Source organism: Lissotriton vulgaris, chromosome 8, assembly GCF_964263255.1.
Source record: "Lissotriton vulgaris chromosome 8, aLisVul1.2, whole genome shotgun sequence".
Classification (NCBI taxonomy): Eukaryota; Metazoa; Chordata; class Amphibia; order Caudata; family Salamandridae; genus Lissotriton; species Lissotriton vulgaris.
The window spans coordinates 817,253,780-817,269,873 of NC_141696.1; the positions used below are offsets into that span (position 1 = coordinate 817,253,780).

Consider the following 16,094-nt stretch of genomic DNA (forward strand, 5'->3'; position numbering starts at 1 on the left):
TATGGCAAGACATTCAAAATAGGGATATATCCCAGGCAAGATCCTACCTGAAGACAGCTCTGGTGGCTACTAATCTAACTGTGATTTGGGACATGAAACTTGGGCACAACCCATTCAAAAAACTAGTCTAACACTATCCTTACTAGAGGACAAGGCCACATTCGCCAAAAGAAACCATGCCTGGATGTCATTAAACTCTTACAAAACGCTGACACCACAACCTTACTTCAGCCAGGGTTATCCTAAGACAACAAAACTGAAGTTCTTGAAATACAGACTAGGGGTTCTGCCCAGCAGAGAGTATTTTCCACCATGGCTCAAGAGTAATGGCCACGAGGTTTGTCCGTTTTGTAACACAGACAAGGGCGATATACTTCATCTGACCTGCCTTTGTGAAGAGCTACGGCCAGCCCATCAACAGCTCTTAAAGGCCCAGCTTAAGCAGCTAGGGACTTGCACGAGAAGGCAAGCGGTCCTTGCCTGCCTGAACCCTTCGAACACGAAACTGAATTGCAGATACGTTAAGTTCCTTGCAATGATCGAGCAAAAATTGTCAAAATAAAAAACTTCTGATCATTCACACAGACAACATATAGGCGGCCTACAGGACTCACTGGAATACGCTGCCCCGCCATAATGGCAATTGCTCCTGGCTAATCAGACTGGGTTCCTCTGTGCATGCTTTTTAATGACGATAACAATGTACAAATTTTAAATGATATTTTAAAGTCATTTTTCTACTGTTTTGTACTACGCTTTGCACTGGTTTTAATTAACTATGCATAATAAACTTAAACTTAGCCTGATGCGTGATACTTGGCAGAACTAGGAATGAGGAATTAGCACCTGGACCAGAGAAGCTGCTAGCAGCACTGGCTAGAGGGCTAAGAATGAGAAATTACCACTGGAAACAGAGACACAGGTTCACATTTGTGAACAGATCAAGAACACGATTTACAGAGCAACTGAGCTCCGAGCGAGCGAAATATAATTAATGCTAAAAACGAATGATTGGGTGAAAGGGAGTTAGCGAGTAAAATCACATTTCTAACATCCTAACTTTGTGACTGCCCAACTATCTTCAGTGACCCAGACTCTGTAGATAATAAGTGAAAGCTAAGGTGTGATGGGGAGAACACACAGAGAAACGCTTGGAGGGGAAAGCAGCAACACTGGAGACTAGCAACGTTGATTGTATTTCCTGATTATGGTTTTTTTATTTTTATTTTGATGCAGGTTTTTTATTATCATTATTATGGAATTGTGTTAATTCTTCCACTAATATGTGGATGTCTTTCGGCACAGGGCATTTGGAACAGACCGGCCCACACAACAGTATTGTAATATCCTGATGTAAACCAAATATGCCACAAGAAAAATTACTAAAATTATGACACAAAAAAAAGAAGGTCCAGCACACCAGATCTTGGCAGTACCCGAGCCAGAAGAAGAACATTTGCCGGTGGTTGCTCTTCATTAGTCTTGGAGCAAGATTGGATTCTTGAACTCCTTGTGGTTGTGATCTGTGGGAGACAGAAAGCCAGTCTGCCCTGCGAGTAGAAGAGCTGCTTCTTGTGCAACTGTTCTTCGGGTCACGGGGAAGAGAGCAGTTACCAGGCCATATCTTGGGTGATACTGTTCACTGGTGCTCCAAGACAACCAATACTGCTGCACTCAATTGAGCACTTAACTCTCCCGGAAGAGTGAAATCAATTTTTACTGTGGGAGTCGCTAGGTGTTAAAAAAAACTGATACAAAACAGCATAGTACATCATATTTCATAAGTTAAAACTCCAACTAGGGTTATATTTTCAAGGAAGGAAAAATAAGAAAGAAAATCAAAAGGTGTGATCACAATCATCAGGCCGAAATACAACCCTCAATATAGTTATAGAGCTGGGATCCCTAAGGTCCACTACTGACTTTGTTTGAGAGCGATCCTTGTTTTGATAGTGCATTTGTTTGCTATTTTTAAACTGAAAACCTTGCAGCTTCAAGCTCAGTGAGATCCCAAGTGTTGAACTCCTGGCCAAACACAATGGAACTAATGGGCCAAACACATCATTCAAAGGTTGCTAAATTGGACTGCTTTCATCTGGCACCTCTCGTCCGTTGACTCACACGAACAGTGAAGTTCCCAGAGATTTCACCAGAGAGCCATGCAAGAAAACATAAGCTTTACAGTCTAGTTTAGAAAATCAAAAGGCAAATATGTACACACCATAAAACACTATAAAATACTGAAGGCCACATCTGCCCCAGAAGGTGCTCAGCATTTCTGGCTTTCGTTGTGCATCATACATTTAAATGTTCTTTTTAATTTCCTTTTGTCAAAAGTAATTCTTTGAATACCTACTACTGGCTGCACATGGTGCTTGAATTCTGTTTACTGTGATGTTTTTATCCTCGGTTTTACGCCTCACCAAGTACTACGGTAAATCTTCAGTGTTTGGCTTTACTAGTCTTGAAGAAATAAGTGCCCCAAATGGGGTGACTTGGTTATCCAACTGGAAAAGGCAAATATTACAAAAACAGAATAGTCCAGCCAAACAACACCACCGAAACAAGATAATGTTCACCGCGACATCAGAAACAGTGGGTTGCAGGGCACTGGAAACAGGACAGGCTGGTAGAGATCTACAGTAGCCAAGATATCAGAGACAACAAATCCCTGACAGAGTACTGAACAACACCTGATCAGCTAAGGTATAGACTGTGAAAATTTCTATGTTTAAAAAAAGTATAGGGACGAGATCAACAGGTCTTAGACGTTGAAGGGGCGACAGACAGTTGGTCACTACAGAGAGCAATAAACAGCCTAGCTCTTCGTGTGATTCAACAATAACTGAAATAGACAAAATAAAATGAGCACTCCATCAACTGATACGCCGATACTCTGAGGAAGACATAAATAAATCAAATTGTGGTGTCAAATATTACAAAGCACATGGCTATTGCTTTTCAGATTCTACCTGCCAATACAGAAGGCTTGTTTCGACCCAAAAGGCCATGCACAGCCTAGAGAAGATATCAAAGACGATTCAAAACCACGTCTTTGTACCATGTGCAGTTTCCACCCCTTAATTTCGTACTTCTACAGAGTTCCAGTGTTGATTGCTTTTGAGCAACGTGCATCAAGGAGAGGACCACAACAAACAATTGAAGATGCAAGCGTTCTAGCTCAGAGTACAAAACCGTTATGAAGATGTTTCAAAGCAACATATGTATCATCAGACCCCCTGCAGGAATAGGAAATCCTTAGACAAAATGATGAAATGCACATTTTAGGTTCAATACAAAGCACAGGGTTCTCTAGAACAGTCCTACCGTATTATATAGCCCTGTAACAGATGTTATGTAAATACATTTCTTAAGTGCACAAATAACCGTGGGTGTCTTGGTGCTAGTCATTTGATATCTTGTGCCGTCTGGTAGTTACAGGGTCTTCTTTCTTCTGTGCCATGAGCACAGGAAATGAGTTAGCTGGGAAGACAACTCTGCAAGGATGTCCGCATCCAAGCCACTAGCACCTGCCCTATGTGCCCTTTTTAGGTCGGGGACCGTCGCACTGTGTAGCAGTGGGGGGAACCAGAAGATTTAATGTTTCTTAGAGGGGGCTTGGAACTAGCCTCTTCTCCATTGACTGGCCTAGTAAATGCTGGCCAGCCATTGGAGGAGAGGGGCGTCACTCGGTCCAAGCCCCGTCTTTTTCAGATTCAGGGGCGTTTTTTTAAGCTTCTTTCTATTTACTTTCTCTCCTCTTCCCATTGGCTGGAATTTTACCTTCCAGCCAATGGGAAGAGGAGAGAACGTAAACACGCCCCTCAATCCGAAAAATTACTGTGCTTTCTCCGAGGCATTTCTGCCTCGCCTCGGAGAAAGACTCCAACGACGGGCCACATTTCTGGTCAGAACAGTCCGAAGATTCGGCGGAAGTATCGGAGAAGCCTACTAGATTGTTGTGCCTATTAAATCTACCTCAAAGTCTTGCGTTCAGAGGGTTGGAGTATGAGTGATTAGTGTAAAAGTCTTTCTGTAAGTAGGGATATGTTCTCTCTAGTACATATGATTTGATGTATTTTTTGACCTTAAGCGATTTTTTATTTTGTTCTAGTCTGTAGAAATCTTCAGTTGTTTTTTGAACCTGCTCAAGTAGTTTTTTACAGTCAGGAATTGGGCTAGTGTCTTTTATTTGCTTTTCTAGATCATTTATTTCTTGCTCAAGGGTTTTCAATACTTCTGTGGCTGGGTCAATTCCCAAAACCAACCAGTGTCTGGAACAATTTGAGCCTATATAGCTAAAATTGTTAATATACTTGGGATTATCGGTGAAAACTCCCGGTATATTGCTTATCTGCAGACCAACAGGTATTATGTTAGCTTGTAGATATTCCGTGAGCATACAAATCAGGAGTTGTAATCTGACAAACTTTTTCTTACATTTTTCTAGTTGTTCAGTGAGTGATATAGTGGCACCACTTCCTGTTTCTAAGGAGTCCGTGAAGAGTGAGAGGCCTTCAAGGATATTTCTTGATGTCGTCGTCGGTTATAGAGTGGTGCGTGGTCTGACATAGCACTAAGCTCGGGAAGTGGAGAATGTGGTACCTACATGGCACACGCAATTCATTCCTATTAAGCGCAGCTACACTCACGCATTCTTCACCTTATTATTAAAGAAATGCCCATTTTAGCGCGACTTCTTCCATGCCTACCGCCATCCTCCCACTATCACTCCTGCATGCTCCGTGTTTTTCCATGCACACCTGGCATAGAACAGACCAAGCCAAACCACAACCACTCTCGTCCTCTTTTACTTAATTAACAACCACAACTATTTGGCATGTGTCATGACCACTAAAAGTGCCTGTTTTATTAATTCTGCGTGCATTTTGCCATTTGGGAAATAACCCAGTAATTTCTTAAATTTCTATTTCCCCCCTTTTTCCTTCCCTATTTCAATGTGCTTTTTAGTTGTTTATAATTGATTATTCAGGCTGACAGTATCACTGTCCAGATGATGATTCCAGTTATTCTTTGAATGGGATCAAAAAGTCTATCTTAAAAACACCGTGCAAACAAACAATTCAATATTATGTGTTACGGTTTTCGCTATTTATCATGCTTGTCCTATCATGTACAATTAAGAACAAGCAACCCTCTCAGCTTTGCTGGACTGTTTTTGTATTTGGTTTGTTTTTCATGTAAACTGTCACCTTGTCACTCCTTGTCTATTGTTGTGATTTTCAGATACAGGACTGTATTCCACTGGATATTGCATTTGTCCCTTGACAGCATCCTACAATCCTGATTAAGTTGTACTATCCGGCTGGATAGAATATATAGAATTGATTCCGTTCTATATTTATTGCTTGCTTTGATTTTTCCCTCTAGCAAGGACCATTGTTTTCTTCAAAACTGATACCCTAGGTCCTTGGTTACCTTATGGGGTCCCCTTGTCTTTAATTAAAGGCGAAAAACCTAATGGCAGTTGGGACACCTCTACGATTGCAACTGCGTTTGTTAAGTCATGAGTTAGGTTCTCGAAGAGTCCTTGGTGGAAGCAAAGCAAATAGTATGTAGATTCTTTTTGGTGTTCAGTGATAAGAATGTATTTAACAAGCTAATAAAGGAAGATATGAAAACATCACAACTACCTAAGTGGGTCAAATATATTGCGCTGTCTGACACATGCTGTATTCAGGGTATGGGCATAAAGCTCTGCCCACTTTCCGCCTATCTTTTTAATTGGCTCCTGTCTCTGTCCTTTGTAAATGGTGGATTTTCATTGGTCAATAGGCTTAGTTGAAGCTCCTTCGTACTGCCTTATCTCTTCTTCTAAACCTCCCATCAGGACACACCCTGTTACATGTATTGTTACTCCCTAGGTATTAATTACAGCCTCAGAGCACTATTTTCATAAAGGGCTTTAGGCAGGACACACACTTGGCCCTAAGCACCTAATGGCCGACATAGACCCGTCCCCACACTCCAACGTAGGCAGCGCCTAGTGTTGTCCTTCTCCCTTCCCCCAATCCGATGTGGCGCGATAACATTATGATTTCCCGCATTCCCTCAGGCGCTCCCATACGCGCTACTATAACATAAGACACAGTGCACCCCGGTTTTTCATCCCAAGTTTATTCACGGTTACACTAAGGCTGATCCTTCCAAGCTCCTCCATACTCGTGTGCGGGGAGACACTGCACCTCGCATCCCCTGTGTGACATGGCGAGCAGCATATGGGACGGTTACCCGAGAGGATCATTGCTAAGTAATGGACGGGGTGACTGGGCTCAGCAGCCCTCAATCCCTATGCTTGTGTGTCACAGTCTTCAGTCCCAGTCCGGGGTCAATTGTATGACAAAACTCTCGGCAATAATAGATTTATTTATTTATTTTATTTTGAAAGTTTTATAGAGCGCGAACCAGATCCTTGCGGATATCAGAGCGCTTTACAAGCAGTGAAAATTTATACAAAAACAGTACACAATAGTATTATATATCAAGCAGTATGAGATATAAAAACATAATGCAGCAGTACACAGTACAAAAATACAGTGTTTTCGCCTTAAAAAATCTGTGTGGCTTCAGTAATAGGCTTTCTGCACTTCTTGTGGATCTCTTGCCTCCCGAGATAGACAGTTTCTGAGAGAGATAGCTGGGTGAAAGCTTAAATGAACCACCACTGTTTCCCTTTAGAAAAGAAAGTAACATCACAAAGTATCTAGTAAGAGCTGTAACCCCAAGGGAGGTTCAACCAACCTTGAGACAAATAATGGGTTTAAATCCCATCGTAGGGCACCACAAATGTGGTACCTGCGTAAGCTGTGAACATACTGTAGAAGGCTCACTCTTTCAACATAAAGGAATCTCATGGAAACATAACACTTTCAGTAATTGCAAATCCAAATACGTTGTGTATGGAGTACTTTGCCCTTGTGGGCTCTTGTACATTGGCAAAACCAACCAGGAAATACGACAAAGAATTTCCCAACATAAATCCAGAATTAAAAACAAAGTGGAAACAGCACCCCTTGTAAATCACAAGATTAAAGCACCAAATTGGTGACCTTAAGTGGACAGTGATTTCTAAAGTGGAAAGGGATTCTCGTGGAGGCGACCTTGACCTAAAATGATCTAAAAGGGAGGCCCATCTGATTGTTAAGTTTGATACGGCTGTAATGTATGGAAGGCCTTAATGAATTATCTGAGATCTATAAACTTTAGAAATTCTGAATCTTATAATGACTCCCTAGTCCACCGCCCTGGTGTGGACTACCTTAACTCTGAGCTTAATGTAGTTAATCATATGTCTCTTGGCCACCTTACACATTTCTTTTTCCAATCCTTACATTCATGCCTCTTAATTTCCGAAAATATTTGACCCCTTATGCATTACAACTTCGGTCCATGCCGTTGTCCGCCACGGGACGACAGAACTCATGGTATTTATGCCATGGTTACTGCGCGCTTGTTAGTAGACTTGTGTCTTTCATTGTGCCGTTTTAATGTTTAGCCTCATTTTCTTGGGGACTACATCTCCCATAATGCCTGCGACAAGGTTGGCGCATGCGTGTCGTCTTCAGATCCGAGGACCACATCTTCCGTGACTGCTTTAGCCCGCACATGCACAGCATCACTTACGAAGATTAATTCACGCTGCCGGACGCCTTTCCCGCTACCGGTAAGCGCCTGTTTTGTGAACAAAGCCCTGCAACCCCCCCAATCTTGGCCGCTCGCGTACAAACGGCAACTTCCATTAACCACGCCCTCTGTTCCCCGTTTAGGGTAAAGCCTTCGGCGAACTTGTTACATGTTGGCGTAATCCATATACTGCAAAAAATCGGCAGCTTTACCGGGATTCGACTAACTCCGGTAAGACTATACCTCTTCCTCATTAGCAGCAGTGCGCCCTGCATACCGTAAGGACTCGTATTTACAGCATTAACGTTTGGTTTTGCAGGTCCCAGGACACGTTTCATTCTTTTAATATTAGATTCAAGACCAGCTAAATTAACCTCTGGTTTCCGCATGTTTAGGTAAGACACCTTCGTTGTCATGCCTTGATTCACAATTGCTGCTGACATGCAGAAAGTCCTAAACTCCTGTTCAAATTTGTTTTTCCCCCCTTTTCCTTCTCTGTTTTTTCTCCACCTTTGTAGGTGATTAACCCAGCTCATTGATCTCAATCTTGTTTGGCCAAAAGACTGTTTGGTAAGCTGATTGGGTACCTCGGTGTTGAAGTACTCTCTTTGATTCTTGATACTTTGTTACTAGCAACTAGACATATGTTTTTCCTTCTTCCCACAGAGCTTACTGGCCCTGATGAGAATCCTGTGAATGTTGAGGATTCGAAACGCGTAGGCCTTTGGTCTGCTGTTTATGTCTTGGTGTCTATTGGATTTTGTGCATCTTGACTTTTTTTGCTTTACACTCGAACTTTGTCTAAATTTTGAACTTCATTATCACAAAAATTTGTATTGAGGTATATTGCTGTGAATTATATGTAAAAAACTACTAGTAACACAGCAGAATTAGTACTCTTCCCACTGGTTTGTTTCAAAAAATCTTTGTCTAGTAGGTGTCGAGTACATGTTTTGATTGGTTGAATGTGAGCGGTATGAATGTGAGATGCCTGAATATTATGAATGATAGTTTGTATGAGATGTGATGTATGTAATAATGAAAAATGCCAATAAAAATGTTTTACAAAAAAAACACTTGGCCCTAAGCAAGGCTTGCAGTGGTTACTTTACCACTGCAAGCCTTACCACTACTAGCACACCTCACATTTATAAAAGACCTTCTACAAATTTCCCTTCATCAGCTCCACAGAGTACAACCAAATCCGGAATTAATAGAATAATTATTTTGTCACATTTCAAAGCTACTAATTGTATATATGGACATGCTATTTAAATGTACTTGTGGTATTGTCTTGCCTGCAGTGTATTATGGGTAGGGTGGATTTACCATATCTTCTACAGGGTGCAGTACCATGGGACCTCTTTTGGCCACATATGGTACTGCATCCTGCAACATGGCTAGATAAAAAACATTGGCATTTATAATGCCAATAACTTCAATAAATGCCAGACCGATTGCATTTCTACTGCAGGAGCTGGTGGCATTGAAAATGACATTGTTTTTTACTTTTTCTTTTTTATACTATTGGCACTAGTGCTATGCAAATATAGTAACTCCACTGCAAATAAAAAAAAAGTTTAAAAAATGGTTATTTTCAACGCCAACAGCTCTAACTTTAACAAATGAGAGACCTATTGCATTGCAAATGCTTGTTAATATCAGTTGGCCATGCAATAATATAGGATGTGGATTTTAGTTCCAAAGCTGTACACAAATGGGTAAATAAAGTATTTAGATAATATCTGTTCCATGGATACTTTAAATATCACTTCTTTAGACATTAGCTACGGAAAAAAGGAAAATCTTGTACTGTCTCCACATACCAGCCGTTTCTGCCTTCTCTTATTAATTTAAAAGTAAGGAGGAAATATGGATGCGAAAGGCACAGGTGTTGTTGCTAGAACCTACTTACCCAGAGCTGGTCATCGTGTCCTGGGGGACTTTTCTTGATGAACGCGCCATAGTAAGTAGCAATGTTTCGATGATGGGAATATTTCTTCAACATATTAATTTCCAGTTTGATTTCTTCCTCTTCATCCTATGCAGGGAACCAAACACATTTATTTTACTTTGCATGGTGCGCAAAACTGCAAGCAAGACAAAAGGCACTAGATTTTACTGACAGAAATTTGCAATGAGCTGGTCTCCCAAAAAATTCTTAGATTCAAGGTCTCTGCGAAGTAAAGACCTATGCAGACTAATTTCCAATCAAGACCATTTACTTCATTTTGTACAATGTGAGGGAGTCCGTTTGACAAACCTTCCTGTGCACAGAGAGAAGCATAAAAAAGTAGCATCATTGTGCCACCACTGACCACAAATTGCACCATAGACATTAAGCAAAATGTAAGATTAAGGCTTCAACTTTTTTTTAATGTCATCCAAGACTAATGTATTTTAAATGGTTTCAACTGCCCAAAAGTTCCAACTGGTTCACAAACATTGGCCTAACCAATACAGCTGGATTCGTTATTTTGTGCAGAGATGAGTTACAATAACAGTTTGGCTAACTGAGCATTTTATCTGGCCAAGATTTTAGATTAAATTCGCTAAACAGAAAAACAAAAAAAATAAAGAGCAGATTTTTCCGGATTTAGCTGTGTTTGAACTTGTGTGACCATCACTCTACTTGCTCCAATCACTGAGGTCCCAGCTCAATATGCACAGCATGGAAAACGTAACACCTGAATTAACTGCAGCCTCCATTTTAAAAAGTGCAACACAAGTATCAACACGTTACAATAAAATGTTATTTTATCCTCATCCAATGAGCAGCACTTCCTACCAGCTCCCCTGCAAGGATATGTGTCGCCCAAGCCCCCAAAAATATTTTGGCACTTCCCCTCCAACTCTTGACAAGGCACGTTAAAGCTGTAACTCTAGTCAAAGCAAGGTCAACAGCAGACAAACACCACTCAAAATACCCCCCATGCTTCCAAAGCAAGGCGGCCACCCTGATTTCGACCAAAACTATTTTTTAGGAAAAAACATAACTTCACCAAACGTCTGATATTTCCTGCATCTATTTCAAAGGAACCCTCGTTGAGCCTCTACCAACATAAGCATATAAATATTTATTTCTAGGTTTTCCAACTTCTCTTCAAATTTCACACACACTCCTGAAGACTTCTCAATTTCCACAAATTCACTTCAGGTGGACAGACTTTATCAAAGCATAAGCACAGTCTGTGGGACTACGCAAGCAATCCAACAGTCTTCAGAAACTATTCTCACAGCAAACTATTCTCACCGCCAATTCGGGCCTAATAGCCATGATCAAAGAAATATGCACAAAGCTATTGGTTGACGCTTGTGGGCTTGCAAACGACATGGATAGCATAGAAAACCACACTATTTTTCTTCAATGCTTAATTTGTAACATGATAAGTGCTGGTGTCCAAAGATATGTTTAGAAACCAGCATACATTGCTATCAAAGATAGAGGCGCTGAATACCATTCCACCCCATGCCTCTTTAATACACCACCTGGCCTCATCGTGCTCCATCTCACTCTTTTAGGGTTCCTGATCATCCCAGCTTCATCCCGTTATCACTATTGTCCATCTTTCTCTTCATCCTTTTATCCTCCTTGTGTGTGTGTTTTCTGACTTGCACTGGGTGAAGGTCTGATGAGGAAAAATAAGTGCTGGTCCCCAAAACGAAGGACAGAAGGCCATACCTACATTCACCAGCTAAAATTAAGCACTGATTGCCCGATAAATTCACTCAATGCATTATGAATCATCCTGTTCACATACCTATGAATATCTTCAAGAAAGCTACCTGAATGGCTCTCAAGACCTGGCTGTTCGAATAAGTCTCCAGGGCCTGCAAGCCCATGGATACTCTATTAGGTGATTAGCCGCGCTATATAAATCCTGATTGATTGATCTGTATATATTATATTTGTAAAGCACAAGAGAGCTGAAGAGCACTACACTTGGGGTCTAGACTCCAAGATGGGATTCATGGCTGTTTACAAGAGGCAGAACCAATTGCAGGTTTGAGGGGTTACTTCTATATGTGGGGATAGTTTACATACTTATTGTCAAACTGTGAATCAAAAACGGCAGACTGTCAAATTAACGCAACACCACTTGCCCCGGAAATAAATGAGCGTTCAAAGGTTGACTTGCAGGAATGGCAGCAAGTTTCTCAAAATGCAATGATGAACATGTATCTATCTAGCTTAGCTAAACATACACCCTATGAAACGGTTAGTTTTGTCAGGAATGTTCACAGAATATTTCCTTTCTAGAATTGAGAATTCTAAGAAACTCCTGATTAAATCTGTAAAGAGTTGCTTATGTTGTTATTTTATGGGACACACAAATAGTCTGCATTTTGTGTTGCATTGTTCCTCTAGTTATCTACTGTTCCCAGCAACACTCCTGTTCCGTTTAAAGAAACAAACTCTTGCAAAGTTAAGAACGCACATTTTGCGACTTCCAGGAAATGTGATTAGCAAAAATATCCAAGCAGGATTTACATCAAGGGTTAGATGTAATATTCTACAATATCACTACCCTCCTGCTGTCTTTGTTGCCCATTCTCTTCCAACCTCCCTCCCATTTTCTGTGTTGCCCACTTCAACCCACCATGGGGGAAAAACGCCATGACACAAACCGTACTGACCACGTCATAGTGCTGTAAATTATTTTTTAGTCATGGTGCTCAGGAGCTGCAATAGAAGCTGTTGACAAGGACAATATCTTTTGCAGGTGCTACTTATTGCTTTGCCAATGCTTGTTAAGAGAGGGACAGTCGAGCGCACAAGCTATTCACAGTGTGGTGCAGGCTCACCTTTCCACCAGACCTCTCTTGACACAAGGGATTGAAATTACATTTTTTTCTTTAATATTCGTTTATTGAATACAAACAGAAATTATGTTTTTTTAAAGAGTAACCCGTTGTGCTGCCTCGCTTTATTCAGGCAGTGCAGCTGGATTCGGTGGGGGAATCAGCAGCCCATCACCCAAGCTCTGGGACACCGGGAGAGACGACAAGGGCGAAGTGCTACACATTCCTCAGTCAGACTGACAGAAGTCCCTCAACCGGCCCCTCTTGGGAAAAGAAGTCCAAGTTGTAGGCCTTTCTAATAAACAACTAATAAGGTGTCAGCAAATGTTCTTGTAAAAATTGGGTCGATAATAAACGCCCACAAATGTATACTTAGCTGGAAAAGTCCAGTTATTTTGTTAGGGAGTAACCTTCTTTGTAAATTGTAAGAAATAACCAATATCCTACTGTATATTGTATTCTTCTTTTATTTTCGCCTACTCCATGTGCAACTTATGCAATTGCTGCGGTGCCAGCTCTGTGAGTCCACTTGTCCCCAATTACGTAACACCCTACCTTAACTACCTCCAAACTATTTGTTTCTCGTGTTATTGCTGCTGTGATATGTCTGTAAAGCGCTCTGATACCACCAGGTGTAGTGTGCGCTATATAAAACTTGATATATAAAATAAATAATTGGGACTGCTGGAGCAAGAATTAACTTAATAATTATTGTTTATCATCACACGCAGAGGGCTAGACCCTCGCTCCCTTTTAGCACTTAATTGAGATTTTTCTTTTCTCTTCCTCCACCCCCAAGAACATGTGCAACAGATCTTGGCTGACGATTATTAGAATCAGGAGATAATCACAATCTTAACTCCAAGGTATTCAATAATGAAAAATTGAATTCATTTTGTTTCATTTAAGTTTTGGTAAAATCTTTCTATTTAATTAGTTCCATATCCAAGCCAAATAACAGAATTGATAATAAAAGTAAGATAAGATCAAAATGATTTTTATATTATTATATTATAAATTATCAAGCGCTTTCCATAAAGGAAAGGGTGAAAATGGTATTACAAACAGCAAACACTTGAGGGAGGGTCTAAGGGCGGGTTTACCGACCGACCAGGTATATGCCCCAAACACAATGCTACAACAACAAGTAATACCTGGGGGTCAAAATCATAGTAAGTCAGACAGATTGGATCACAAAACCAGAACTACGCAAAAAACACCAGTGAGAGTTTCATGCATGCTAGTAACTGCAGGCCTAGTCAAGGCTCAAGAGCAAATGGAGAAAATAGTTCCCATCAGAAGCCACACTGTACCGCCCTCTCTCTCATCATTTGGGTTCTCCTTACCCAGGAGACAAAACGGCCGGTCTGTTACCGTGACCGATAAATGTGACAAGTGGGTAGTATGTTCTGTACAGAAATTAATTGAAGTGGCTACTGAAAAAAGCAGTGTATGGTGATTAGGGTGAAAAGTGAGGGGTTATAATAAAATTAGGTGAACTGGGTAGAAAAAAGAGTTTATTAAAATCTCCCAATCCCTAAGATTAAAAGGCAGGTGTAAGTGCGGGTTTGAAATAATAGCCGCACCTAATAATGGTCAACATGTTTCTGCATTACATAGAACATAGTTTCAAATGCATTCTTCAGGACCTTGTTGGAAATACACTACTGCTTTTGTGAATAATAATGAAAAAATATCACCTGAGGATCCCAGGTGTACTCAACCGTATACTGTTAATGCATAGTATCCAGTGGCATCGGATCCAGACCGAAAGACAAACAAACAGAGAAACAAAAGAACATGAATGATTCATACTCAAATAGTTTTTAAATAAAAACCATAATGTGATGGAGACACATCCACTCATACTAGGACATAGGCTCCAGTATACACACTCACCCATATATGATGGTTGAGAGGCTTCACCCCACCTGGCTGCAGCGCAGGTAAAAGGAGCACCGCTCTAAAAATAATTATGAATCACTTTTAGCGGTGTTTCAGCAAAGGAAAAGGAGGAAATAGAGTTTACACGGAGGCAGAAGGAGACTTGAAACCCCCATTACGTGCTGTGTGAGTTTTATTGCAGGTAACCCGCCGTTGCTATGCTACAACGATCAGAGTAATGGCTAGAAGCAGGTAATAACGCGTATGCTGGTCCGCAGATCGTGTCAAAACTAATGCGTTTGGTTATGAAAGGGGTATGTGGCTTAGCGTTAAAAACGAAGATCGAATGAGTTTTATAATTAATGCTGTTGGGATCAGGTGCTAGTTCGCAAACCTCGTCTTAGCAGATGCGTGGTCAAAGTTAGGTAAAAGTTAGGTAAAAGGAACTGTAGCTTAGCGGTAAAGCAGAGAACGAGTGCGCTTTGAAATCAGCGCCGCTCTCCGCGTGAGTGTAAACAGGCTGTCAGCGTACGCGCCTGCGAGCGCTGTGTCCCGCTTACCTTTCCGTCGGTGTCTCCGGACAGTCATCCGTACTGTCTGGGGGGGCACCGGCGATTGTCAGAGGAACCTGTTTGTAAGTTCGTATTCTGCTCAGACAGCATCACGTGACCGAGTGCGGTCACATGATGCAGGGAATGTTGGGACATGTAGTTCCAAGCAGGATATGTCCGGATAACAAGGAAAAATAAGGGAGGTTGATCTTGGGCAGACGTTGCACATAGAGGTGACGCTATTATTATGTGTCAACAATTGTTAATAATGCTGGAACATGCCCAGAGGTTAATTATTATCACCAGCACATATTGCTGTTAAGGTGATAGCTATTTAGGAGCTTTTCTTTCTGTATCAGAGGCATAGATTTAAAGATTAAAGGTGAGTTGGACAACTAGCATCCACCTAAGCCTGTTTGGTTCTTATGAATACCTAGCATGAACGTGAGTATTATCATGTCCGGATTCATAGTATCAGTAGGAGATGTAGTGACACCATTCAGAGGGGCATCCAGGGTATTGGCTCATTAAGGCCCTCCTTGGCGCTGTTCAGGCGATACACCCATTTTTGTTCAATTTTGAACAAGAAGCGACTAATGTCAGCACACGAGTCAGGAATATGCGGTTGTTCCAGGACTGTCCAGCAGAAGTCTTCAGGGCCATGTCCTTTCTCCAAGAAGTGTGCAGTGAGGCGGGTAGCCTGTTTTCGGCATCGCACTGTACTTTTATGCTCTTGTATCCGTGTTCGTATTCTCCTGGTCGTCATGCCAACATATCGTAATGGGCATGGACACGTTATCAAGTAGATGAGGTTGCTGCTGTTGCAGTTTGTGAATTTGTTTTGTGTCCATGGGCGGTTGGTGCCTATGTCGACCACGGTGGTGTCCATGCCCATTACGATATGTTGGCGATGTACGTGTCAAGAGTTGAACATAAATCATGCATTTAACAAGGGAAATGTGAATGTGATCTAGCCGAGAGCACACAGAGTGTAAGGAGGGTGGTATCATTAAATTAAGGACAGGAGGGTTGCACTACGGTTTTGTCTTTGGTTGGTGGGGATATATTGTGACATTCGAGCACTTTAATAGATTTTTGTAAATAATATGAAGGTGAAAATGAACTACAACAGGTTAAAAATTTAGCATAATGTTAAACGGCATATCTTGGTACTGATGGTTTCCTAAATTGATTGATTTGCAGTGACCCCCG

The 16,094-nt window shown here is 41.2% G+C and overlaps 1 protein-coding gene across 3 annotated transcripts in view; it reads right to left on the reverse strand.

Annotated features, from left to right (window-relative positions):
• MAP4K4 (mitogen-activated protein kinase kinase kinase kinase 4) overlaps positions 1-16,094 on the reverse strand; it is a 665,231-nt gene that overhangs the window by 336,091 nt on the left and 313,046 nt on the right. For all 3 annotated transcript variants that reach the window (XM_086934708.1, XM_086934710.1, XM_086934709.1), the window contains exon 4: positions 9,560-9,685. In XM_086934708.1, coding sequence (XP_086790834.1) covers positions 9,560-9,685 — 126 coding nt within the window. The remainder of the gene's footprint in view (positions 1-9,559; positions 9,686-16,094) is intronic.